Source organism: Prinia subflava, chromosome 4 (genome assembly GCF_021018805.1).
Source record: "Prinia subflava isolate CZ2003 ecotype Zambia chromosome 4, Cam_Psub_1.2, whole genome shotgun sequence".
Classification (NCBI taxonomy): domain Eukaryota; kingdom Metazoa; phylum Chordata; class Aves; order Passeriformes; family Cisticolidae; genus Prinia; species Prinia subflava.
This window is the reverse complement of record NC_086250.1, coordinates 29191978-29217710: the sequence shown is the minus strand read 5'-3', so window position 1 is coordinate 29217710 and position 25733 is coordinate 29191978. Positions and strand designations below refer to the sequence as shown.

The following is a 25733-nucleotide window of genomic DNA, read 5'->3' as shown; positions in this document are numbered from 1 at the left end:
TTGAGTGTGTAGTTTTATTTCAAGGGCACATCACTTTTTATTTGCATTGCTGCTAAAGAGGGCTGCTGCCCTCCTCTGCCACACACTGCTGTTCTTTCAGCTCACACCATGATCTCACCTAAGATGAACTGATCAAAAGCACAAATGGTTCCTGGGTGAGCAGTGAGCTGCTGTGAGCCACAGGCAGCCACACAGCTGTACAGGTGAGGCATAAACAAGGGGACAGGAACCCATGCCTGTGGGTGTGAGAATAGGTCTGTCTATAGTTCCCTGCATTAGGGACAGCGTGAAACCACATACGTGAGGTTGTTAGACAAACAGCTGAGTCAATGTGTTAAAAAACAGGGCTTCTTTCTTCCCTTTCCCATCTCACTTCTTCTACCTTCCTTCCTTACACATGGCATTTTCCCCTCTGTTCATTCTGCTGAGCTGATGCAGTACACTGACTTGGCAGAAAAACAGCCATTCAGTCTGCTCTTCTGCTGGACTGGTGAATTGGTTTGTCTTACAGTGGGGTCTGGCAAGCCCCAGACAACAAAAGGTAATAGAAGTGAAAGTGAAATTGTACTCTGTAGTATCCATGATTAATTAGCTCAGTTTTGGATGCCCCTTAGCCTTTTGGAGAAGCTGCAGGCAGCACTGAGGTCTGGCTCCCTTTCCCTGCCCCATATTCCTGATCCACTCTTGCCATTGGTCTGTATCTACAGGGGTATAGGGAGTTGTTGTTGGGATGGTTGAGGGTTTTTTGGCTAAGTTACCCTTCTGACAGCTCACCGAGGCATCACAGCTGGCACAAGAGAAGCAGCAGGAAACAGAGTGATCTGGAGCAGATGCAGGACCAGCTCCTCCTGCAGCAGTGACCCATTCTGTTGGCTGAGCTGATCTTGTCCCACTGCACCACTGCAAAGGCCAGGATGGAGAGCACAATCCTCCTCCCACAAATCTGTGATTATCACATCACTGCTGGGATTACAGCGGTTCCGAGAACAAAGTTAGGCAACCACCTTATTCACCAACAGAGTGTTCTACAATGCTACTACAGGCAGGAAAGGTAAAGAAGTAATTGCAAATAGGCAATTAATACGCCCAATTCAATAAAGCTGCTGACCGTCTTCCTGTGACTGCTTCTTCTGTCATCAAATTACTCACTGAGAGTGTGCATCCAGGCCAGCTGAGCCTGTGGCTGACTAATCTTATTTCCTCCTCCTATCCCTCTTTGCAATCTTTTACAAGTTTTACTGTAATTACAACTCTCCTTCAAGCCCCAGATACATTATTTTTGCATAAAAGCACTTGTATATTTTTGCCAAGTATTGTAGAAAATCTGTTCTACAGCAAAAAAAACCAGATCTATGTATGTACACATACAGAGTGAATACTCACAGTAATATCCAAATTTAATATTAAAAATGTTCAGTAAATCACATAGTAATTTCACAAGAGTTGCTATGATGTCTATGTACAAAGGGAGAAACCAAGGCACAGAAGTGCAGTGTTTTTCATTTAGCAGTAATTTAAAGTGTCATTGGACAATTTCAGAATTATCTGAACTGGCAGGACTGGGTGAAACTGTACTGAGAGAAGAAAAAAACCCCACCAGTTATAGACTTTGTGAACTTGGAACATCAAAATGGGATGCTATGAGTAGGAGCCTTCATTGTAGCAAATAATTTTTGATTTTTTTCATTAAGTGGCTGTTTGAATAGAGACAATATTGTTTCCTTGAACTATGGTAATCAACAGGAACACAAATTATTTAGGCTGCATATGACTGCTGAGGCACTTTAGTTTTGTTATCTGTTATTTACAGTTGCAGCTTCCTCCTTACCAGTAACAGGATGGACCAGTGATGAGATGGTGTGAGATATGCTAAAGAATGAAGAGGGCCAGCTGACATAAGCCTTGGTGGTTACTCTGGGTGTTTACAGATTGACTTAAAAAATAGAAATCTGTCTGTCTGCAACATGACTTGAGAAAACTTGAGAATTAAGACTGTAACTAAACTACAGTGTCTCATTAGAAAATTGATTTCTACATTTATAGGATAACCTCACAGAAATTAAGATATAGTATTTCAGGAGTGGAAGCCCATCCATCCCCATTGTTAAGACACAACCTTTGCAATGAAACATATCCATCCGTTCACAAATTCAGGTCCACTTCTAGCTACGATTGTGTAGTACCTTGCCAGTTTAAAAGGAAATAAAGGAAGCCAAGTGCTTATCCTTAGGAATATTTTGAAACATTGGTTTCCATGAAAAAAATAAAAGTATAGTATATTCAGTTTGCCAATGATCTAGCCTGAATGATTTTCCTAAGTAACAAATTCCTAAATATGGCACTGTAGCAAAACAGCTAGAACAGCCAGGTTCCAATTTTCCGTTTCTCAGAAGGGCTGTGTGTGTGTGTGCAACTGCTCACACAGAAACCATGCCAGTGCAGATGATATCTCTGATTTATAAATTAGTTCTTCTAAAACAGAGCCAACCAACATAGTCCTGCCCTCATCACTGCATAGCATCTGCGGCCTAACTATAGCTCAACTATCTGCTCAGTTAGGGCATTTCCTGGAGAAGTTTGTAACTGACTGTTGGAGTAAGAGCAGGTTGATGGTTTATCTTCAGTAAGACAGCAAGCTAGAAACAAAACTCCCCGGGTTTCCAGAGACATGAAGTCCCGGAGGTCTGGAACTCAGCGTCAGTGCCTCCATAGTGTCTCCACAGGTAACGGAGAGAACAACCTTCCTGTTGAGCCAGTACAGACTGAGCAAGTCCCCCCTTGGCTGTCTACAAGCTGCTGAGGCAAGCAAGGGGCTTGGCACTTATTAATAACCCCATCTCCAGACATGCTGGAGAAGTGTGTAGCCACGCTTCTGAGCTGTCCTTAAGCAATTCCCGTCTCCCTTTAGAAAGCTGTAATCTGTCAGAACATGGTGCTAAGAATACACTTGCAGAACATTATGCGTCAGGGAGGGGGTAGACCTCATCTACTATCCTAAAACTCTTTTTATAGAAACCACCTAAAAATAGCCTGGAAGCCTAACAGGGTATATGGTTCAGTTTTTAAAAAGTAAAAGTAAAGTTCTCTGGTACCTTAAATTGTAAATTTTCAGAACTAGGATTTAACTTATAAGATTTGCCATTGCGGAGATGTTCTAAAAGTGCACATTTCCAGAATAAAATCCTTACAGAAAAAAAATACATCACTGAAAACAAGCAGTAGAGACAGCTTCAAATGAAAGCTTTTGTTGATCTTTACAATCTCGTTAATCAATTAGCTTCTTAGCCGTTAACAACTCAATGCCACCAGCCTATAAAATCCCACCATGAGGAGACTTGTTGGTCACATTCATCAGGACCATTAGAAACTCTACTTTTTCAAACTTGCATCTGAGTAGAGCACACATATCTGCAAGTGTGTGTCTGCATGCAGCCCTCAGGAAGTACATATGGCAGTGAAGAGTAAAAAATTGTCTTTATTAAAGCAAATAAATTGATGTAGGAAACAGTAATGTAGGAGCACCACAGAAGTCTTATATTGTAATCACGACTAGTATACTCAAGCATATCAAGTTTTAGTATTTTTTATTGGGAGACAATTTCTAAGGGGCTAGGGAGGTTTTTTAATTTTTTTAAGAGTTGCAATTCCATATAAAAAAGATGAAAAAAGAGTGTCTTGCACCGGAGAAAGAAACAGGTGAAATTTACAGTGGTCTCCAGCTGTGAAGGGAGTTAATTTCAAGTTTTCCATTGCACAGCAAAGAATTTTTGTCTCCTGCATGGGTGAACAACACCCTTTTGAGAAAACAGCTAAGAATCAGAGTTGTCAACCACAGTCATCATCATCCCTGAATTTAGTCAATCTTTTAAAGAAGATATGACAATTAATTCATAAGCACCTTCAAGAAAAGTCACAGAAGCCTTAATTTTACTTAGTATTTCCTAGGAAGGAAATCAAGGCCTAATGTGCTTGTCAGAGATTCACACACACACACAAGCAGCACACACTGTATTTGCATACAGGTGTGTCACACTGCAGCTGACCAGGAGAAAGTCAAGAATCCTAAGCAGTACTCGCACTGTCACAAACTGCTCCTGGGAAGACTGACTTTGAAATAACTGTGTACCCCCACTATGCCTATGGACAAGATATTCCTGAAGCTCACTCTAAATTAAGATTCATTCCTTTCTTTTAATTTCCAGAATGCACTTATTTCAGGCAGTTTATTACCATTTTATTTTTTCAGCACTGCCCTTGGGTTTAAAATTCTCAAAGTGTTGTATTTGTCCATCAGTAGAACTACTGTCTTGCTTGTATTGGATGATTGCTTGATTGTAAAGGATGCTGACCTCATCACCTGATCATAGGACAAGGATTTCCTTGTGGGAGTCATGAGCTGGTACACAGTAGAAAATACATAGAACCGTGTTGCTTCTGTTTGGTGCATGAGCCTAGATCAGGTGCCTCTGTATCTGCACACAGAAACTTGCTGGAATGAGCAAGTGAGTTTATCTCCACAAATCTGGAGGAGCTTGGTAGTGGAGCTGTGATTTCTCACCTTGGTTGCATCTCTCTAAGTAGTATGTAAAACATTTTGGCCCATCTCTGCCCCCTTTTTCTACAGTGTAATGACTCTAATATTGCAGGAAGTCCCCAAATGGATGTCTTTCATCTTCCTCTGTATAGAAAAATACTCAAGAAGAAACCTTTATCAGGGCTACTGGGAGTGATCAGCTCTTGACTACTGATTTCTGACTTCTGCTACACTGCTGGAAGTTATCAGTGTAACTAAAACTCTGCAACTACAGACCAAAGTTAAACATCTCTGAAATTGGGAGGCTTTCACTGATGGCAGCATGAAATTGCAGTACCATAGTCATTGACCAGAAAAGATGCAATTGTTAGAAGATATCTGGAAGAGGTTGCAGCCTTTCAGGAGACACTATCCAAGAGTCTCTGGAAGAGTAATGCTGTGACAGGAATGGAGACACAGTCTGCTGATGTGACTTAGAGGCTTCATAGATGTGTAAATGCCTTAAGTGCTGGAGCCATTTCAGATACTAGAGCAGCAGGTCAGACAATTGATTTTTGTCTTCTTGTCTTTTATCAATGTTGTGTAAATATAACCTTGTCTTTGAAACACTTTGTGACTCAGTCTATGAAAGAAGTACAGCAAATGGCCCCCGAGCAACAGTGTGCCTGGGACATTCAGGTGAGTTTTCTGTATGCCTTGAATATTGGATACATACAATTTCATCAACATAAAATCCACAAGCCTTCCCTGTGGAAGAGTATTACAAGTACTGTAAAGATCTGGCTGGCTGAACAGAGGAAGCTGCTGCAGCCACTGTGTAATTTAACCTGGAAAGCAAGCAGGCTATGCTTGCAAGATTGTGAAATAACCAGTAATGTTAGAGATGCCCCTTCGAATTATGGGATTAGAGGGGGTTATTTTGCAGCTAATATAAGACTATGGCACGCAGGCATATTTCCAGGACAGGCAGGTGCACTGCTGCCTCTTGCTGGGGCGTTGTGCCCTCTCCCTCAGCCGAACAGCTGCTGCCAGTGCCGAGGGTGCCTCAGGCCTCCCTGTGCGTTTGAGCTCCCAGCCGCTCCCAGCACGGGCACCACCCGAGCGGGCAGCGAGGGTTTGACCAAGGGTCCTGTCGGGAGCAGCTAAGGGAGCTGCGGTGTTTCGCCTGGAGGAGGCTCAGGAGGATCTCATCGTTCTCTACAACTACCTGAAAAGAGGTTGTGATAAGGTGGGAGTTGAACAACCTGTGGCAGTGTCGTCCACAGTGGCTAATGACTGGCTTGTTACACACCAGGTAATGAATTTGGGGGTTTGTGGACAACAGCACAAGAGGAAGCGGCCGCAGGCCAGGGGAGGTTCGGGCTCGGATATCATGAGGAATTCCTCCACAGGAGCAACTGTTAAACACTGGAACAGGCTCCCGAGGGAGATGGAGGAGTGGCCATCACTGCAGGTGTTCAAGGAATGATAGGACATGGCACGTACTGCCACGGCCTAGGTGTCAGGGTGCAGATGGGTGAAAGATTGGGCGGGATGACCTCAGAGGTCTTTTCGAGCCTAATCGATTCCGTGGATCTGTGTTTGTCCCCTGGCTGCTTGCTCGCCCTGGCCCGGCGCGGCCCAGCCCTTCCCGCCCCCATATGATTATGAAGTGTCTCAGAGCTTGTCGCCGATGGCGGAGCAGCGCTGAGGGCGGCAGGGGAGGCGGGCGGAGGCGGTGCCGGTGCCCCTCGCCGCCCGCACTACGAGTCCCAGCGTGCCGCGGGCGAGCCGCCGCCGGAGCCGGAACGGGCGCGGGGCGCCGCTTCCGCCCGCGGGGCAAGGCCGAGAGGGGCTGCGTGTGCGGAGGGGCTGGCCGTGCGGCACGCTCAGGACTTTAGCACGGGTACTCTTTTGCTTGCTTTGATGGATCAGTGACCTTTTTTTCTGTTTAATGCTAAATATCTTCTTTAATTCTAAAGAAGTTAAAATTAAAGTCGTGTTCCCTCGTGTTGCTGGCACGCTGGAGTTTCCCGTGCGCTGGCTCAGGGATGGGTCTGTTCCCATTCAAACTGGAGTGGCCCTCGCGGTGGGGCCGGGAACGGGCTGGTGCCTGAGCCCTGGCCTTGGACCGAGATCCGCCGCGCTCCTCGCACCCTTTTTGTTAATGAGCTTCTGAGGGCAGCTTAGGAGCAGCTCTGTGGGTGTTGGTGTTCCCCTAACCTCCGCAGCATGGCACAGATAAAAAGAATGCTGAATAATTATATGTCGAAATTGGCAAATACACATTTCTGATGATGTTCTGAAGCAAAAGATATCAAGTACGTTTAAAGGGTATTTCTTTGTTGGGTTTTTTTATGTGTATGTGTCCTGCAACCGTTTTGAGTTGCGTTTTTCTAGGGTTCATTATAAGTTTCTGTTTCAAACAATTCCTTTTTTCAGTAGACAATGAAAACATAAGATGTCTTTCTGTTTCTGTGAAATTTTGGGTAACATTTAAGGTATTCCAAATGGTGTTTCTGAGTTTTGAGGTGTAATGCTTTTGAGATGGATGAAACCAATTAAATGCATTTAGAGAGTTTTTTAACTACAGCAAGTGTTGTTTATAAGTAGTTCTGTTTTTTTCTGGTGATGATATTTACCATGTGAACAAGACAAGCATATTTCACAAGTAATGTTATGGAGTGTGCAGAAGGAAGAATGCAAAGTTTAGGTGGGTGAGTACCAGTAGCCTGTGAGGAGGCACAGGTGTGGAAGGGTTTTTTTAAAGTTGAACCTTCAAATACTCCCTCTTAGTAAATAAAGTCTTGTGCTACTTTTGACTGTTAAGGAGACAGGTACCATTATCTTAAGTGATAAGGACTTCTAAGCAATTGACAATGATGAATTATTTTGCACAAATTTTATGTTTCCTTTAGATATTCAAGAAATTTTGTTAGTCTTTTGTATACTGAATAGTTACAAAGCTGGTTTCTTTCAGAGGGTGTTCTGCAGAGAAGAAGTTCTTTGAGTTCCATCTTGTCCAGGACTGGTTTCTGTGCTGTCAGCATGGCAATGTCACTTAGAACTGCATGGTCCAGCCTCTTTTGGCTGCGTTCAGTAGCAACCTGTAAGCAGGTCCCACTGCAGAGTAAGTAGTGATGAAACTGCGGAAGTGCTATGTTAAAATTTGTTCCTTGAGAGCCTCTTTCCTGTACTGTTCAAAGTAGTGAAAGCATGAAAGTGATTTTTCTATTTGAACAGAATCAAGTCTGTTAGTCTGTGCTCTACTCTAATGGTAATCTAAAGGATATCTTTATTTGTTTTTTCTTTTTTTTTGTGCTTTTAAAACCTTCATGGTCCAAATAGGATGCTCCCCAAATTTACTGATTGGCTTGTTAATACTACCTGTCTTACGAATGAAGATTAAAAATTATTTATTTATTTATTTATATCTAAATATAAATTATAAAAATAAGTTATATAAATATATTATAATATAAATTTATTTATATATTTGTTTAAATTTATTTTTTCAGACTTAGAAAAGTGGTGAGAAAAGGCTACAGGAAAATCTCATTACTTAGCATAAACAGAGAACAAGTAGAAACAGGCAGTACTATTTCTTAGACTTTTGTCCATAATTTAGATGTCAAGAGAAAGACATAGGGAAGATAGTAAAGGTGGCAGAAAAGACAGTAATGGAGAAAACAGAATAGACATGTTACATTTTAGAGGTACGTGGGCAAGGAAGGGAAAGAAATTTTAGAAAGAAATGCAGACTAGTTGCAGTTTACCAGAACTCAACTGCTTAATAACTAAGAATAGTTTAATTAGAAGAACTGGAGAGTTGAAGTGCTAACAGTAATTCTGAATTTAAGAATATGCGTCTAAAACATTTCTGAGAGGAAAATAGCTACGCAAAAGTTTCTTCTTGGTTTTTTCAGCCTTTGCAGTCTTGTCAGAATGAATGCTCTCTCAATGAATCCTATTTCTATTAAAAGATGGATAAAATGGATAAAGAAGATGGAAAAAAATCAAATAACGTCAGATAAAGTTGAAACCTTTCTGTGACTTTAGAAAAAGCTTGTTTCTTGTGATCATAATTTTGTTCTAAAAGCGTAGTTGTTGAAAAAGCTTCACTGGACACAGGAACTTCCACGTGGATTTGTGTCAGGTTCCAGCAGTATAGGAAGGGGGATCTCTGTGGAAGTCAACTCCAGGCACGTCCCAGGCCCGCCTTAGGCACGTATACCTGCATTGTTGTGGAAGATAATGCCTACAGGATTATTCCTGTGTGAGGGGCTATGGAACACCTCATATTAGGCTTGTGTCTGGAGTCTATGATCTTAACAGTCTTTTCCAACCTAAATTATTCTATGATTCTATTTAAAAGATGGGAATCAAACCATGGGGATGGGACTTGGAGTAGTCTGTGATCCAAGCTCCCGCTGAAAGCAGGATCAGCTCTGCAGTGACATTGGGTTGCTCAGGGCTTGCTGGGTCTTTGAAATCTCCAAAGACAGAAGACTCACAGACCTGCCTGGGTCTCACTCCACCTGGTAGGCTGTCCTCCTAAGACAAACATTTCTCTTCATATCCAATCAGAGCCCCTCCTTTTGATTTTTATAATAAATATTGCTATGGATGAAATTATGACCTTCCCTCTAAGTCATAAGGTAATGTTCTTTATATATATAAAGGATATTTCCTAATGGTGAATTTTATAGGAATTTTGTTCATATTGTGATTTTACTAAGGGAAGCAATACAACTAGGCAGGTAAGTATAGGCTGCGGGTGCCTGCATACTGTGTTTTTGATTGCACTGCCAGAAAGCTGAGTGCTAAAATGAACTTCTGTTTAGATAGGATTTGGGTTTGGTTAATCTAAAACTGAATATGATTATTATCCCTGATTAAGACTTGAAACAGAATGAAAATTGAAAATGTAAGCATTCTTAATTGGGCACAGCTCTGCTTGTTTCTACACCAGAGTTTTTGATTTGGGTTTTTATTCCAGATGGAGGTGTGTATCATGCTTGCCATAAATCTACATACTCAGTTCTCCCTGAAGACTACAATTGGTATGTAGTGGCCTTTTGTAATGTTTATTCCAGGACTGCTCTCCTTCTCTGTTGTGAAGTCATTATATAATAGTATCAAACACATCTACTGGCAATATTGGGTATATGTATAATTTTAGCTAAATACTGTCTCTGATAGTAATGATTTTGAAGTTAATGTTTCAATGTAGTGAAAAGTCATGCAGGACTCATTCTAAACATGTTGATGACCCCCAGTACCCCTGCAGTTTTGTTTGTGGAAGAGCAAAATGATCTTCGAGTAGTCATTTCCATTGGCACTTGTTGTTAAGACAAAGTCCAGGTCTTCTTGTGCTGCTGCATGGGAAACCTGTGTAGAAATGGGAAAAGATGATAAAAATATAGTGGGGAACACTGAATTTGTGTCATCCACAATTTTAGGAAGCTTAATGTGTCATGGGAAGGGGAAGGGAGGTGAGAAAATTCTCACAATAAAACTTAGTAGGACTTCTTGTTCAGCATTTTTTATGTAATAGAAAAGTTGGAACCCCAAATATAGCTTTGTTTTCTGTTACTTTGTGCCATACATCTTGTAAAGGCGTGTTGTCCTTGAGATCATTATCCCCATCTGTTTAGAGTTTTATATGCAACTATTTAAGTGTTTAAGATTTTTTTTTTACGTCATATTTCCAGCTATTTAATAACTTATTTTAGCCTTCTTTTCCTCTCCATTGAAAAAGAAAAAGGAAGATGACTGAGGAAACAAAAAATTGAAGGTTGGAATCAAATATTTATGACCCTTATTTTACAGAAGATTATTAAAGATTCATAAATGCAGGGTCAAATCCAGTTCTCTTTGGGACTTGGGTTGCTCAGTTGTTCGGTACTTCTGAAAGTTATGATTTTTTAAAAAATTTTTGTAGCAAAGTGGAACTTGCAGTGACGTCCGATTTGAAGACAATTGTCTGCTACCACCCTTCGCTGGAAATTCCATACGAGCATACAAAAGTATGTCCAAGGGTGCACATTTATATTTCTTGCTCTTGTAAAGGCATTTAGTAGTTCATAAGTTTGAGTCTTTAGAGCATCTCTTTTAATTTGAAATACTTTATGGTATGTGATCAGCACATCTATGAAGTAAATGACTGATGAATATATCTGCTGCCACACAGAGCAGTTTACTGTTAGTTGAATTGAGGGAAGGTTGCAGAGTGAGAAAAGGTCAGATATCACAGCGTACAGTAGCTCTAGTAGAATTAAACAAGTCACTAAAACACTTGTGCACTGCAGAGAAAATAACATCTGTTCATGCGGGTACTGCCCAGAGAGGAGGATTGGAATGCAGGTTATGGCTCATATGTCCTGCTGGGCAAGAGAATACAAAGAAGTACTGCTGCTACTGGTTTCAAGTTGAACTTGAAATTCCATTCAGCCCTCAGTTCATAAAAACCACAAAGAACTTTAAATATTGATTTTTATCTACCAGTAGTACTGGTAGATGTGTTCTTTACACTGACAAAAGTAAATCTAGTGTTGTAGTTTAACACCTAGAAAAATTTTTCTAGTGTACACTTTTTGTTTAAATTTCCAGTTCTATGTGCTAGTAAAATACTGCAGCTGGCAGCTGTGTTGCTGAACTACCCAATGTGAAAATTCTCCATTGAAACCTAAACCATTTTAGCAATTTTTGCCTGCAAATTGCATAGCGGTATTTTTAAATGTCAGTTGCACTTACCTCAAGAAAAACAAGTGTAAAATGTTAAAGGAAAAATACTTGTAATAATGGTAGTAGTTACATTTCCAATTTAAAGCAAACAACTTGGTCTTACATTTTGCATTAAAAATTAGGAAGTGACAGTCTCCTCAAAGGTACATGTCCTCTAAAAGATTTTTAGCACTGATGATGCTTGCTATGAATAAAATTCTGACTGGGAATAGTGTGGATACTGTTGTGTTAGCAGAACTGAAGCTGATGACTCACCTAGTGAATTGTAAGATTGGGATCTGCAGTAATGACTACAATAATGCTGGTTTTAGGGTTAGGGTCATCAGCTGTAGCACCTAGGGTAAATAGATGTGTCTGGACACCTGCTCCACAGTGGTGTGGTTGCATTCAGAGTGGGAAGGTGGGGACAATAAACAGCCAGGGCAGTTGCAGGCATTTTTCTGCATTTTTTTGGTTTCAGCCATTTGATAGCATTACAGATTACTCTTATGTAGCTTAGCTTTTTGACTTGCTCAGTTAAATAAAACAAGGAAAAACAGGACATATGTATACATTACTGTTTTGCTAGCCCATACCACGGCCAGATCCAGTGAATAATAAAGAAGAAAGCCTCGATCAAGTTTTAAAATCCAGATTGAATGAAAAGGAGCTAAAGAACAGTAGAGGTCCTACAATTGAAGAGCTCAGCAAAATGTTTTACACAACAAAACATCGCTGGTATCCTGTGGGACAGTAAGTATTTTCTTTTGGATTTGTTTGTCCTTTTGGAAGTAAAGGGAAATACAGGAATAATTTAATGACCAGATTCGACCTAGGATGAGTCATGTCAGATAAATTACCTCTAGTATTTGGGCTACTACGTGAAATTTTTAATACAGTGTTGGGTAAATGGAAGACTGTATTTAATGAGAAGGTTTTTTTCACACTGTTCATTTGATAGAGTTTGCCACTTTTTTTTGTAAAATATGTGACAGTGTAGAAATTTCTCATACATCCAGTTAGCTACTGCTTCAATACATTTACTAAAGTTCCATAACAGAATCTAGTGTGTAAAATGCCCTCAGTGGACATAACCAAATAGAGCTTGGAAACACTGCCTATTCCTTAGCAACCTCAGTGGGATGATTCTCATACTTAAGAGTAGTAGAGGTATTTCATTTGGAATGGTGAAAAGTGCTGTCTGGCATGCCTTGTATTCAGAAATCAAGAAGGAGGAGAGGTGCACATATACATGACTGAGGAACTTAAAGAGGAACTCTGGACATTCAGGTATCCTAATGTAAACAAGCAGCTTTCTGGTGTGTATTACTCCCTTCCACTCCATGTTATGCCACCTTTCAATAGCTGCTAATTTTATAGCTGTGGAGACATAATACAGGCAAGTTGTTGTTGTCCACAGAAAACTTTTTAATTTATATGCTTTGGGAGTAGATAAAAGGAATAGAACAGTAGGACTTTTATGACCAAAGGGTAGCTGTCACTTTAATGAAGATCAGACAGGATCTGCCTTGTTTAGCATGCATAACTAAGAGGAAAGTATGGATAATTTTTTATTCTGAGGAATTTGTTTTTTAGTTTTTCTGCAAAATATTATACTATTTAACAGTCTGGCTCAGCTCCTTTGAACATCTTTGTTCTATAGCAATCATTTTAGCCAGAGGGAAGGCTGACCATGTAATAAAATTAACTTCACACAAAGAATTAAGAATGAACAGCAGCCTTTGTGCCTATTCATCTGCAGAACTGATTGGATTATTGCGTGCTTGTAGCACAAGTAGCAATAGAAATGAGTAGCGTTATGTAACTCCACAAACAACAGAGATGACATCTAATGAGTGGTGATGGATTGTGCTTGTGTCTCTTGTATTTCACTTCCTTGTGTAACCTCAGATCACTCACAGGGGGCAGAACTACCATGAAAATAAAGGCTGTCCACAGGTTGCACTCACTGCAACCTTTTTTTTTTTCTTTTAGGTATCACAGAAGACGCAAGAATCCTAATCCTCCTAAAGACCGATAAGGAAGATAACTTCTTGTTCACCAGGACTTTGCTGTTAATTTTGATTGGAAATAAAAGTTATAGAAAGTGACGTGTTTGGCTGTAACAGAACACGCTTGACTTGACTGCTATTTTCTGCTAAAAACAACAAAACGGCACTGATAAAACAGGGAGTCAGTGAAGGTAGTTGTGCATTCCTGGTCAGCAAGTGGACTAGTCTTAGAACAGGATGTAACAGGGATGGAGTGCTCTGATTAAATTCTAGAGGTCAGAGGTTCATCATTGTTAAATACAATGAATCTATACAAGTCTTGTGTCAAAATGGGAAGTCTAGAAATGTATGTGTTTGGGTTTGGTGGTTTTGAGTGGGATTTTTTTTTTTTTTTTTTGCTTTAGGAATCTAGTAACTGCAGGTGAGCTTGAATACTGAAGTATTAATGAAATAGTATTTATGAAAAATATTATATGAGGTATTTGTGAAAACAAATAGTTTTCCTTCTTCTGTTACACTTGCAAGATGCCTGGTTCCGTCTTTATTTCTACATCAGCCAAGTGATTGTATTATAAGCTTATTGTTGTGTGTGGAAAACTGGCCAGCTTGGTTAATTTTTAGCATCCAAGACACAGTGACTTGCCCTTCTGAATCATCCATCATTCTCAAATATCTGAGAACTTCCATGTGTATTCATGGTTCATGGGGTTTTTTCTTGTTCGTTTAATCCCACCCCAGCCACCACTGAGTGAGGATGCTGTGTTCATATGTAAGTTGGAATAGCTGTAGCACAGTAGAAATTGTTTACATCAGCAAGGTAATCACTGCACTTTGTAGCATACCAAGGAGGAAAGATTGACCCTTTATTACATAAAATGCTTTAAATTAAAAAAAGTCTGATTCTATTTTGTTGCTTTAGCATTTTGTAGTGCTTAAATGTTCTTCCTCTTGTAATATTCTGTGCCATGTAGCATTTTTTTCTTTCAGGAGAAGGAAAAAAAAACCCCTTTGTTCTAGTCTACAGTTTTAGGCATCAGCCCTCTAATGGAAAGGGTTAGCTTGGAACATTGTGCTGCTGCAGAGATCTCAGTGACTTCTTAGTAGATCCTTCTAAATAATCAGAAAATACTTATCTCATATACATCATGTATTATGTATTTTTATTGCATTTCTCTTCCAAAGCACTTTGGATAACCTGGGAAGGGGTTTGTTTCTTTTTGTTCACTAGTCTAGTGTCATTTAGCAGTGTGCGTTTTCTACAGATTTTGCTAGAAGTTGAGTACCACTCATCTTCTCAGTTGAAAAACTGTCATTTTCTAAAGATACTACTGAATAATCTTTTTTTCCCTTGAATATCCTTTATTTCTGAAAAAAGCGATGTTGGATGTGTGTAAAAAGACTGCTGTTAAATACTTGTGGAAATTTTTGCAGAGAACTAGTGCCAGTGCATTTTAACTCTGCATGCTCAGCAAGAACCAGCTGGTAATGGTTTATCATGGCAGAGCATGAAATCATTTTGCTCCTTCACTCTGTTGTGCTTATAAGATATCAGAGTCCATGCTCAAGCTGACATCAGCCAAGTGATGGCTCCCTGTTAAAGGTGTGTTGCTCACATAATGAGTCTGCTGTTGTGGAGTAGTGTCTGTGGGGTCCCTGTGAAGGATGGCTGCTTAACTCTGTAAGTTCAATCACATGAACATAATCATGCCTTTTTCTGCCTGGAATATAACTTCTTCAATAGATTGTAGTAATTTGTAGTACAACAAATTTTGCTGTTCTCATCAGTTTGTGGTGCCTGATAAGAACTCCAGTGTAGGAGTGAGCTTACATCTTGTGTAGTGTTCTGTTATGTTCCAATTCATAAAATTGAGTCCCCTTTATCTTTAGAAAGCTGAAACCTAATTTGTCACCATTTGACTTCACTCCAGTATAAGAAGAGATATCCTTAGACTAATTTAAACTTACAATTCTTTTCCCCGTTCTTTTCCCCATATTTTTGCTTATTGCTGCCTAATGCTGCTAAGAAATTTTGCTTTACGGAGAAACCTTCTGTTATGACATTTGTCTCTTCTTGCTTGTCAAACCCTGTTTGTGATCAAACATCCACAATCACTGTAGAAATACTGGATTTCACAATGTTTCCCAAACACTTTTGGATGCTTTTCAGGCATTTTGAGAGCTAAAAATCTATTATATGCTTGGCTGCTATCTTTAAAGTACTTCCTCTTCTGAGCAGTGACTGGAAACTGTCTAAAACACATGTTCACTATGTGTACCCTGTGCCCTTTTGTTATTAATTCACGACATTGATGTTTTAGTGTCTTTCCCTGCATTGTGCTGCTGCTTTCAATCTTACTGTGTTTTCTTTTACTAAATCTTTTTCCTGGGTTACCTGAGGCATGACACAATTAAAATACAACTCCCCCAGTAATCTGAAGATCTCTTCTTGGTTTTCTAGGTCTCAAACAACTTTCTTTGTTTCTTTTCACTTGAAAACTTGGAATTCAGAATTCATTCACTTGATTATTGTTCTGCTTCTATGAAAAAAAATATTGAAAGTTAGTTTGGGATTTCTGTTTTCTGTTGCCATTGCTCTTTGTAATTTAAAACTTAAGTTGCATAAAATTTGCACTGTCAAGTCTGTTTTGGCACTTTGTATCCCAGTTTGGCACTTAGCCATTTGCTTTGTATCTGGTAGCTGTTGAGTGTTCCAGAGCATCTTGGGCTCCTTGCGGTGGATAGTAGACACTTGGGTACATCTTACTGAGGGATTTTTGGTTTCTAAATGTCTCACTAAAAGTATCCTCAGGCCTTGCTTGCTCTGCATGCCATTCGAAAACTCTGTTTCAGTCACGTATCAAAAATTTTGCCCTGAATTCACAGAATCACAGAACTGTTAGGTTTGGAAGGAACCTCTGGAGATCATATTGCCCAGTGCTTTTGCTAAGGCAGGGTCACTTAATCTTGTTGCCTCAGTGAAAAGAATTTATTTTCCCTCTTCTAATTTTTCTTTTCCCTCTTCTGATTACCCGCAGACTGGCACAAAGTGGGTGCTTTTAGGGCGGTTTCGCTGCGCCGTGCGCCGCGGGCGCTGCCGTGCAGCTGTGCCAGCACCACCGGGAGGCAGCAGCGCTCTGCGGCCGCTCCCTCCGTGACACCCGGGAGTACCTCACGAAGCGCCCGGATTTCAAGGGTCAAAGGGGTTTTTGCCTGTTTTCTTCAGCTTTTGTAGGGTGTCTCAGAGACAAAGAAAAGCTCCACCATCCCAGTCTGGGAAAAAAATGAGTCAACAGTGGGACAGTAGTGGGACCCATGTCACAAGTGCCATGACTTTGGTTCACTTCCCCATGACTACAGAGGAGGCAACAGTTACCCAGCTGCCCGTCCGCCCACCCATCCTTCCTCCCCACCCCTCCAGCTGTTAAATTCTATAGGAAACTTCTCTTGCTGCTTCATCTGTCATATCCAAATTCTGCTGTACCACAATAAATCGTTGTGGCAGGTCATTAGAAGTGGAAGTACCAAGGCATTTCTCAGTTACTCTGGTCTTTATGAATTCTAAAGGCTTCTCTGCTGTAATTTCTCACATCCTCATTCCATCCTCAAAGCCAATACAAAGTTATGAAATTGAGAGATCAAATAGATGTGGACTGCATTCCTCATCTGTATATTTTATTTTAGTGCTACAATATAACAAAATTGACCTAGAGCAAATCCACTAGTCACCAGGAAAAAATGGAACAAATTGCGTGCCTGCAATACATAAAAGTTGGGGTTATCTCCAAGATTGAGATATATACTAATTAGATGCCTAAACCTGAGTTATTCTTCACAAGCTTGTATTAGGGTCATCAGTCAGCACAGAAAAAGTACATGCACAAGGCAGTTGATCTTACTTTAATGTTTTATTGTCTAGAATATGTCACAGTTGTTCTCTGGAGATGCATTTTCCTTTTCTGTGAAGGGTGGATGAATATGAGATTCGTACATCTATATTAGGACCTTTTTCTTTTATATTTATTTATTTAAATTTAGGAGTGTATCTGGGCAAAATGCTCTTAAAAATCAGATAAAACCATTTTTGATGCTTCTGTCAGCCTTCAAGTAGTCTGTATATAGGAGTAATTCATACACAATTAATTTGTAAGTGTACACCGTGTATGGGATTTTAATCTCACCTTCTTGTATTTAATCAACCCTCTAATGCTGTTTGGAGAAGTAAGATAGTTAATTAATCTTTCTGGCACCTCTTATAAAATGAGCCTGTGATTTCAATTGTTACCTTTAGGTGCTTCTACAAAAATAAATATGATAAATTATGATTTACTGGGCCACTTGCATGGAATTATCTGAGTCTTTAAATACAAGTGACACAGAACATTAGTGTGTAACTACGGCTGTTGGAACACTGCAGATCAGACAGTGGGAGGTATGTGGAAACTGCATGAACTAAACAGCATGTTGGGTCAGCAGTTTTGCATCTCATGGCTTCTGGGGAAGTAGAAGTTTATGGCCTGGCATGCCACTTCATTAGAGGTCATGAGGTAGGTGAGGAGTGATAATCAATGTGTCACAAAGTTGTTGTGTAGAGACAATACAAGGTGTTGGTACAGGCAGTAGAACTAAGGAAGCTTTGCCAACTGCTCGTTATGAAACATAAATACAGAGAAAAGTTACGCTTATATTCAGCTTTACTGCTTGTCAAGATGAGAAACAGTGTCAGGTTTACCTTTTAAAATAAGACCAGTTTTGACTGCTACCAAAGTTTAATTCCTCAGCAAAAGGATCATCCCACCAGCAAAATGTGAGATGATTAAAAAAAAAAATCTGCGAGAACTGTTTTTTAGCATCTCTTCTGCTAAAACTAAAAAAATGCAGACTATGAATGTTACAGAGAAAAATTAAATGAACAGTGAAAAGTTATTGCACTAAGCCACTACCATGTTGAATAAAAATTAACCTAAGTAAGAGATTAAACTATTGAAGCATGACCCTCCTGTACAAACATGTATTTCCTACTCACTAATGGTAACAAAACAGAGCTTAATAGTTTCGTGCAAAGATTAGTGTTTCCTACACACTCCTAGTCATTAGCACCAAGTTTTTTAAACGCTGCTGAAGTTTTCTTGTCTTAAACACTGCTAGTTTCTCATTCAAATGTGTTTGATTTGTTTAAACAAATAATATGTTAAGTGCCATTTTCTGAAGTCAGGTCTGTGGGAGTTACACTGCATCAGAGCTGTGCTGCAGGAGGGGTCTTCACCATTGCTTTAGCTGAGACAAACTGATGATTTCTACTGAATAATAAACAAATGCTAGGAAAAAGATTTCCTTGACCCTTAATTAGTTAACATTTGTTTGGTTGGTATAAGTAACATAAGGCTTCATATACTTTTTTAAAATTTATTTTGTAATTTTTAATACTGACTGGTTTCAGTATGGATTCATTTGTTATTTTCCAAGAATAGGGGTTTACAGAATTCTCTTTCCCCCATGCCATTTTTCCTACAGTTAAAATCCTGGCATTAGTGATGGAGTAACAGAGTAGTAGCGAGTTCCACAAAATTTAGAACTAGATTAAGAAGAAAGGATTTCCTATCCAGAGTAGAAGTACAGGGCAAATAAAATTCATGGAAAATTCATCATAAGCAGAGGTAAGAAAATCTTACGAAGCACCACTCCCAAGGTCACATCTTGCTTGACTTCACAAGATGTGCTCTTGTAAGCCACCCGAGCTGGCTGTGCCCTCAAACCTTATGGCATCCCAGAGAGTGCAACACGTACCCTCACTCTGGTGCTGGGAAAGCACCCTTCTCACAGGCTGGAGGACAGCTTCACATCATTTCATAGACTTCAAACTGAAAGATAACACAGAAAAATCAGAATTGCATGTTGGGTCTAGAGGGGCACCAGAAAGAGTCCAAGGAGGACTGTGGGATGTGAACATGGGAGCCTGCTCTAGAGGGAACTAGCCCAGCTAGTGTGACTATAAGCCATATATTCCTCTTATGTTCCCAGTAAAAGTCCTTCTTGACATCGAGGACTTTATTTTTAATTTAGAAATACAACTTGCCCTTTGAAATCAGGTAGTGTGAACCCACAGCATTTTTAGAGATGACTTGATCGATCTTAGATTACCTTTGTTGGTTCAGAGTACCAAGTCTGAATGACTCTGGCACAGACCTATACATACCACAACTCACACACATAATTAGTCTTTTCTGAACGATTTCAGTCACCACTCCAGAGTCTCCAGTTCAGAGATGCCGCAGATGAGACTCCTGTAAATATAAAAGTATTTTTCTTCTGAATAAAGAGGTATGCAGAGAAGAAAGTGCATTTCTGTAACACCAAACAAAATCTGGATTTAGAAGCAAGCATCTTCTTACGCCTCAGCGTTGGAATAAATGAACCATACACTTCTTACAGTCAACGTTGGAGTAAATGAACCATATCAAAGGTCACTAAATGTCATCTTTCTGTAATTTTCAGTCTTCAGAGGATCAAAGAAACCTAAAGAAATGGTTCAAGTTGAGACACTTGGCAAAATAATGAGGTGAAAGGTTTCCTAAGTTTTCTGGAGGAAAAAACCCACAGTAACACAATTCTTAACATCTTCATTTAGGCATTAATAAATAAAAATGTGTATCCTCTTTAGGGTTCATGAAAGGTCAACAAGAGAAAATAGTAGTATAAAAACCAAAGAGCTGTTTTTCAGTTATTCTCAGGGCATAAGGGGTTTGTTTATTCAAAGATCTGTGACACTGGCAAATAAGCTGTTCCCTTGAAAATACTTTGCCAGATGTTGTTTTTGTTTTGTTAATTTTTTTTCCTTTTTGGCTGTACTTGTATGATAAATTAATTTTGTAGAATACACTACCCGTTCAGCACAGATTTTTTTTTAACCATTAATCTCCTCACCTGGCATATTTTGCCCCCTTAGAGCAGATAGAGCAGCCCAAGGAACTGATCTTAAATACCCAAGGAGATTAAAAGATGCACTTCAGTCAGTTGCTGAAGTGTAACTTAGAAGCATAACTGATCAGTCATTTGAGGAATTTCATTGTTGTTGCTGTGCCTTTTTGATCAGCCAGACCAAAGGGATTTCATTAACATCTCACTAGTACCTCTGGCTAAGAGGAAATTTTGAATAGATTGTGAAAGCCTCTAGAAATAAGCTATTTTTAAGTGCTAAGCATATAAATGCAAATTGAGTAGAAACAGCTGTTATTTACATTCTGTGGACACATGATTTCACTCTCTGATGGATGGGGGAAGGAAAAAAAAAAAAGCCACTGAAAGACTGAAATGCCTTTAAAGAAATTGGGGAAATGAGGATCTAATAAAAATACATCCAATGAACCACAAGGTTGGGTGGTATAAACTGGTAAAGCTTTCCAGGTTTGCCACCATAACATTATATAGCCCACCTGCCAGGAGGACTTGAAGAGCTCTATGTATTTCTGGGATAAAGCTGGGGGAGGGGTTGAAGGAATGAATATGCTGAAACAAAGGCATTTGAACAAATTCATGTTTCAGCCTTTTGTGCAATTGCCAACTGATAACCTGGCATTTTCCAAAATAGTCTCCCAGAACAAAGCCCCCATTCACAATAAGGTTTTGCTATGGACTTATGTTAGTTTGAGATTATATTCTGGAAAAATGATAAAAGCTCCTGAAAAATGTAAGCAGCATATTCTAGACCAGTGTATCTGAAAGTAGAGGACAGTGCTGGAGGGAAAAGAAAGCAGAGTGTGAAAGTTGCACTCTTCATGAACTCAAGCTTTTGACTGGCCTGGCAGAGGCCCTCCTGCGTGTCCTCTGTTTACCTGGAGCAGGTCCCAGCTGTCACATTTCCACTGGAAAGCTCATGCTCCCTCCTGCCACACCTGCTTCTATTTGCAACACCACCAGCAAACACCTAGAGTAGAAAGAAATAATAATCTCCTCAGGAAAGGCAAGGCATGTTTAAAAATGTACACAAAATATGGCTGCTAATTTGGACCAAATCCCCTCAGTCAAATCAGCAATAAGAACCTGGGACAGGGAATTAAAGGTGGGATTGTTTTGTTGGCTTTTCCTTATAGCAGGAAAAGGAGTGGACATACCCAACACAGCTAAAGCTCAAGCACCACAGAGCCACTTGGTTCTTAAGAGCCTGGGAGTGATTTCCTCCAAGATTAGTTCTGTTTGGCTTAGGATTGCTTTGTGCCTGCCAGCCCACAAAACCTGTCGTAACACAGGCAAAGGTGGGACAGAAATTTCATTCCTCTTCCATTTTAGGTACACTCTTACCTGCTGTTCTGTCTTACACAAAGATACAGACATTTAGTCTGATGGCTAAATGCATCCTTTTCCTCCTCAACAGAACAAAGCCTGATCTACAGCAGCAGGTTTTGCAGCTTCCTTCTGTCTACCATCATGTGGCATGAAATGCTGGGGAAAAAATGTGCTGTGCCTCAGGCATCTTTCCAGATTACATTTATTCACAGAGGGATAATTTAGCAGAGAAATGAGCTCTGAAGAGACTACCAAAATTAGTGTTAAATTTTGAAATATAGGGCAATGGCACTGAAAGTCAGAAAACATGTCTAGCCCAAACTCACACTTTATAAAATGCTTTGCATATTTTATGGATATAAAATTATATCACTTTGCAATAATTATGGATATTATTTCCCCTCCTCCATTCATTTGTAAAGACAGAGATAATAACAAACTTAAGCAAATCTGAATTTGGTTACACAGAGCCATCTGTTAATTCTGGTATATGGCAGTAGAGGGCATCTGAGGACTTCGAGTCACATATGGTAAGGGATTAAAATCAGATGGCTAAAGGAATTATTAGTCTCCCCCAAGCTGTTCCCCCCACCTCAGGACAGAATTGCCACCTCATGACCAAACAGCTCATGAGGCTGCTCCTGATCAATGGCAGTTCTGAGCCACACTGAAACTGGGGTTTTTCTTAAAACACCAATCTGAAAGCTGAAGTTGTTAATAAGGAGGAGATGCAGGAGTTAATTTCCCTTCCCTGCTGCAGGCAGAGCTCTGTCAGAGCCATAAGATGGTTTTGGGTACAGTACAGGGGGAGATACTGCTTCAAGCAGCCTGTCCAATCTCATCTACTACTGTTTGAGCTTTAATTTCCACAAACCTGGGTAAATTGCTTACAGGAGGAGCAAGTGATTCTGGGAATGCACAGGCTGTGCCAAGAAAAGGTGAGTTGTGGACCAATGCTCTTTCCTTAACCAGAATGAGTAGCCCTGGGTCTCTCTCCTCTCCTGAGCCTAGAAGCTGCCAGCCTGTCTGGCCACTATTTCAGTTTGCATCCTCCCAATTTGCCAGTCAGATACAGGACGATGCGTTCAGCCATCCTGACAGAAAGCAAGCACTAACCCTGACAAACAGAGAGAAGGCAGTTGGCAGCTAGTGCTGTTTTCTTGTCACTTGTCCAGGTTTGTATGACATTCCACATCCAGCCTCTCTTTACACTGGAGCAGGGAAAGCAGCCATGCCATCTTGAGCCAAAAGAAGCCAACACGTCAGAGGCAGGTAAAGTTCATTACCTGACACTAACACTCAGTACACTAATCTGAAAATGTAATTGAGCCCAGCAGCATATTCACATACAGCAGGCAACGTATTTTCAATTAATTGTAAGAAGTTTAAAGTTATATAAATACATTAGTAAAGGTTGATTATCCTGTTATTCAAACTCTTAAGTACAACAACACGTCAGGCCTTATGCTGAAGCCTATTGTAGCTCTAGCCTGAAATTTAAAAGTGGCTCATGCCCAGAAAAAGGTTCTACAACTCATTTAATGATTCACAGTACTCCTAAAATGATATTCATCTGTCTGCTCTCCATGGCAGCACTTTCAATCATAAACACTTAATTGTAGGAATTCATCCTGAAGGCCACATAGCTCTGGGTGAATTAAACTATCCTTAATGTAAGAACTAGAACAGTGATTTAAAATTAATCTTTTTCTGATGGGAGGCCATTTATTCAGAGACACATAACCCAGTTTCTACTTCACTTTACTTTTCACTCAAAAATGTCCCCTTTAGAGATAGCCACTGCATCACCTGTTTTAGTTTTCCTTCTTAGATTCAAAACTGACTCTCTGCCAACAAAGAAACTTTATTACTTATGGATTGGCAAAGCATAGGAGAGCTGCCTTCATACTGTCTGTCAGGAAAACTTTTTTCACAGACATTACTTGCTCTCTTTCACTTTGAGGCGTAGGACTCACAACTGGCAGAAAAACATCTCAAGCCTCCTCAAGCATAAAAGGCTTGTTTTTTCTGGCAGCATCTAGGACAAGAATGCAAGATTTCACAGTGCTTTCAGCTGTGCTATCTCTAGGATTTTTCAAAAAAAAAACCAAAAAACCAAAACACCCCAAGGGTGTATGTTTCTCTAAAAAATCCCAAACTTCAAGGAGCATGGTTCTGAACATGTGTGTGCATAGGTGTAGTGCATATTTATACCTATATGCTCTTTCTCGGCCAAAAAACCCAAGGTAAATAAATATTAAAGTCACAGCATTTTATGCTTTAATCTGAATATCAAATATGCTGCTAGTAGATGTTTGAAAACACTGTATCAAAAATTATCTTCTCCAGCAGTCCTTTTTTCTACCATGTTCACAATAAGGAAGCATGAATGGGAAGAAAATGCTATCAAAGCATGTATATTTACAACTTATTCTCCAGTAACTTGCAGCAATATTTAGCTAGTTTCGTCAGAGTGAAACTTGATAATTCATAAAATAACATAGTGATAGACCAGAATTCTGCAGTTTATAAAGAAGCCTAACATAGCAAAAAGTAAAAACTGCTGTGTAAATTATCTTTTTTTTATATATATACTTAGTACCCTGTGTCACCATGTTCTACTTTTTTCCTTTATATGCCTGTCCAAAGTATTTTTATGTTATTTTGGTCTTACCTTAAACTGTAAATAGTAAATTGGAAAAACTAAGCAAGCACTACATTTAATTATTTTCATTAAAGATCCCAAGTGTCTAGGTAACCTCTTACTCAATGCAATTTAGGCCTTTACTTTTAGATAGTAGACAGCACAGAATGTGATGAGAGATGGACTTAAATGCCACCTTTTCATAGTCAGTTTTGTGCTCGTCAGTGATTATCTGTCTACCTATGCATTGAACCAAAGGGAATGATCCTTCTTTTTATCAACTGTCTCTGAAAGAAAAGAATCTGGATGTTATTTCAAAGTATTTACTCTCTCGGTGCCATCTTTTGATGTTTGCTTTTAAATTACAAGTGCTGGTTTGCTTTTAGAGCATCCCTGATTCACAGAAATTATTCACTGAATTCTTTTGTTGTTCTCCTTTATCAAATGTATATTATCAAGAAAGGCAAAACATTCACATGTGAATAGATAAAAATGGCAGGAAATAAGGTGGAAGCTGGTAAAGAGTAAAACTGGTATAAATCCTAATCTATTTCATCAAAACATTCTGTTCCTCAGGCAGCTGGAAAGAGCAGGGTGATCCCATACACTAAACTATTTGTGCTCTCTATGTTTTATTTATTACGTTTTAGGAACTCTTTGTGAAATAAGCAAACTTTTCTCTTAACTGCTAAGAGAGAAATCCTCTAAGAGTTCACACTGCAGACCTTGTTGTTGCTGTGGAGTTACAATTAACTCATTCCAATTTACTGGTGCTAAAGGCTCAATATTCCTGTTTCTCTGCTCCAGAGCCAGACTGTAGTCCCAAGACAGGGAGAAACCATGGCAGCTCTACATTATTATTTAGAGTAGTTCAGGTAAACAGTTGTCAAAATATGGTCAATAAATAGATGTATGGCATAAGCAATAACTTATCCTTTTAACAGAATATAGCTGTCCTTTTAGCAGAAGGGGATTTTAACTGACCAAATGGTATGCTATGTATAATGGATATTCAGTGCTGCATCTTTGGGAAGTTAAGGGTGAAGAGAGCCAGGAAAGGCCCCTTATATTTTTCCAGGTAGCTAGGTAAATCTATCTTAAAAATTCAGTAAATCTTTTCAGTGAATCAGAGCAAATTTAGCAAAATCAGCTGAGTCAAAAACACATTACCCCCCCTCTGCTGACATCATATTATATAAATAAATCAGCATACTAGCTCACCAGTAAACTTGACATACTTTTCAGGAACAAAGTGAAAATAATTTCTAGCAACAGGCACTTTGCAGGACTGTAAAAACGTGGATGCCTCCTTCCTTGGTCATGAAAGGGATTTTTGCCTAAAGGAAAAATAAAAAATAAATTCACTCATCCTTCCCTGTCTTGAGCATTTGCATTTGAAATTGTCAGAAACAATATATTCTGCTTGTGATTTTCAAGAACCCTTAGTGTTTGTATTTTCACTGCTAACATAAAACATGGTTAAAAAATATCTATTATATGGATGATATACAGTCAGAACCAACATTCATGAATAGTTGAAAGTATCAGGAAAAAATAA

At 39.5% G+C, this 25733-nt stretch overlaps 1 protein-coding gene across 2 annotated transcripts; it reads left to right on the top strand.

Moving 5' to 3' along the window:
* Positions 1-5591: 5591 nt before the first annotated feature.
* On the top strand, positions 5592-15785 carry MRPL42 (mitochondrial ribosomal protein L42). Of its 2 annotated transcripts, none has more exons than XM_063396331.1 (6): positions 5592-5828; positions 7494-7643; positions 9513-9576; positions 10458-10542; positions 11829-11992; positions 13235-15785. In XM_063396331.1, exons 2-6 carry the CDS (start codon positions 7562-7564, stop codon positions 13278-13280), a joined length of 441 nt encoding a protein of 146 aa, XP_063252401.1. In that variant the 5' UTR covers positions 5592-5828; positions 7494-7561; the 3' UTR covers positions 13281-15785. The 2 variants fall into 2 exon arrangements, with proteins under 2 accessions (XP_063252401.1, XP_063252400.1); XM_063396330.1 differs by lacking the exon at positions 5592-5828 and adding an exon at positions 6270-6419 and having other exon boundaries at positions 13235-15783.
* The last annotated feature ends 9948 nt before the right edge of the window (positions 15786-25733 follow it).

What these genes read in the sequence shown, in the direction of transcription:
- MRPL42 (XM_063396331.1), top strand. Translation starts at nt 7,562, where the DNA reads ATGGCAATGTCACTTAGAACTGCATGGTCCAGCCTCTTTTGGCTGCGT. An exon ending in TAAGCAGGTCCCACTGCAGA is followed by an intron (nt 7,644 to 9,512) that starts GTAAGTAGTGAT and finishes TTTTTATTCCAG; the next exon opens with ATGGAGGTGTGTATCATGCT. An exon ending in CTCCCTGAAGACTACAATTG is followed by an intron (nt 9,577 to 10,457) that starts GTATGTAGTGGC and finishes AAATTTTTGTAG; the next exon opens with CAAAGTGGAACTTGCAGTGA.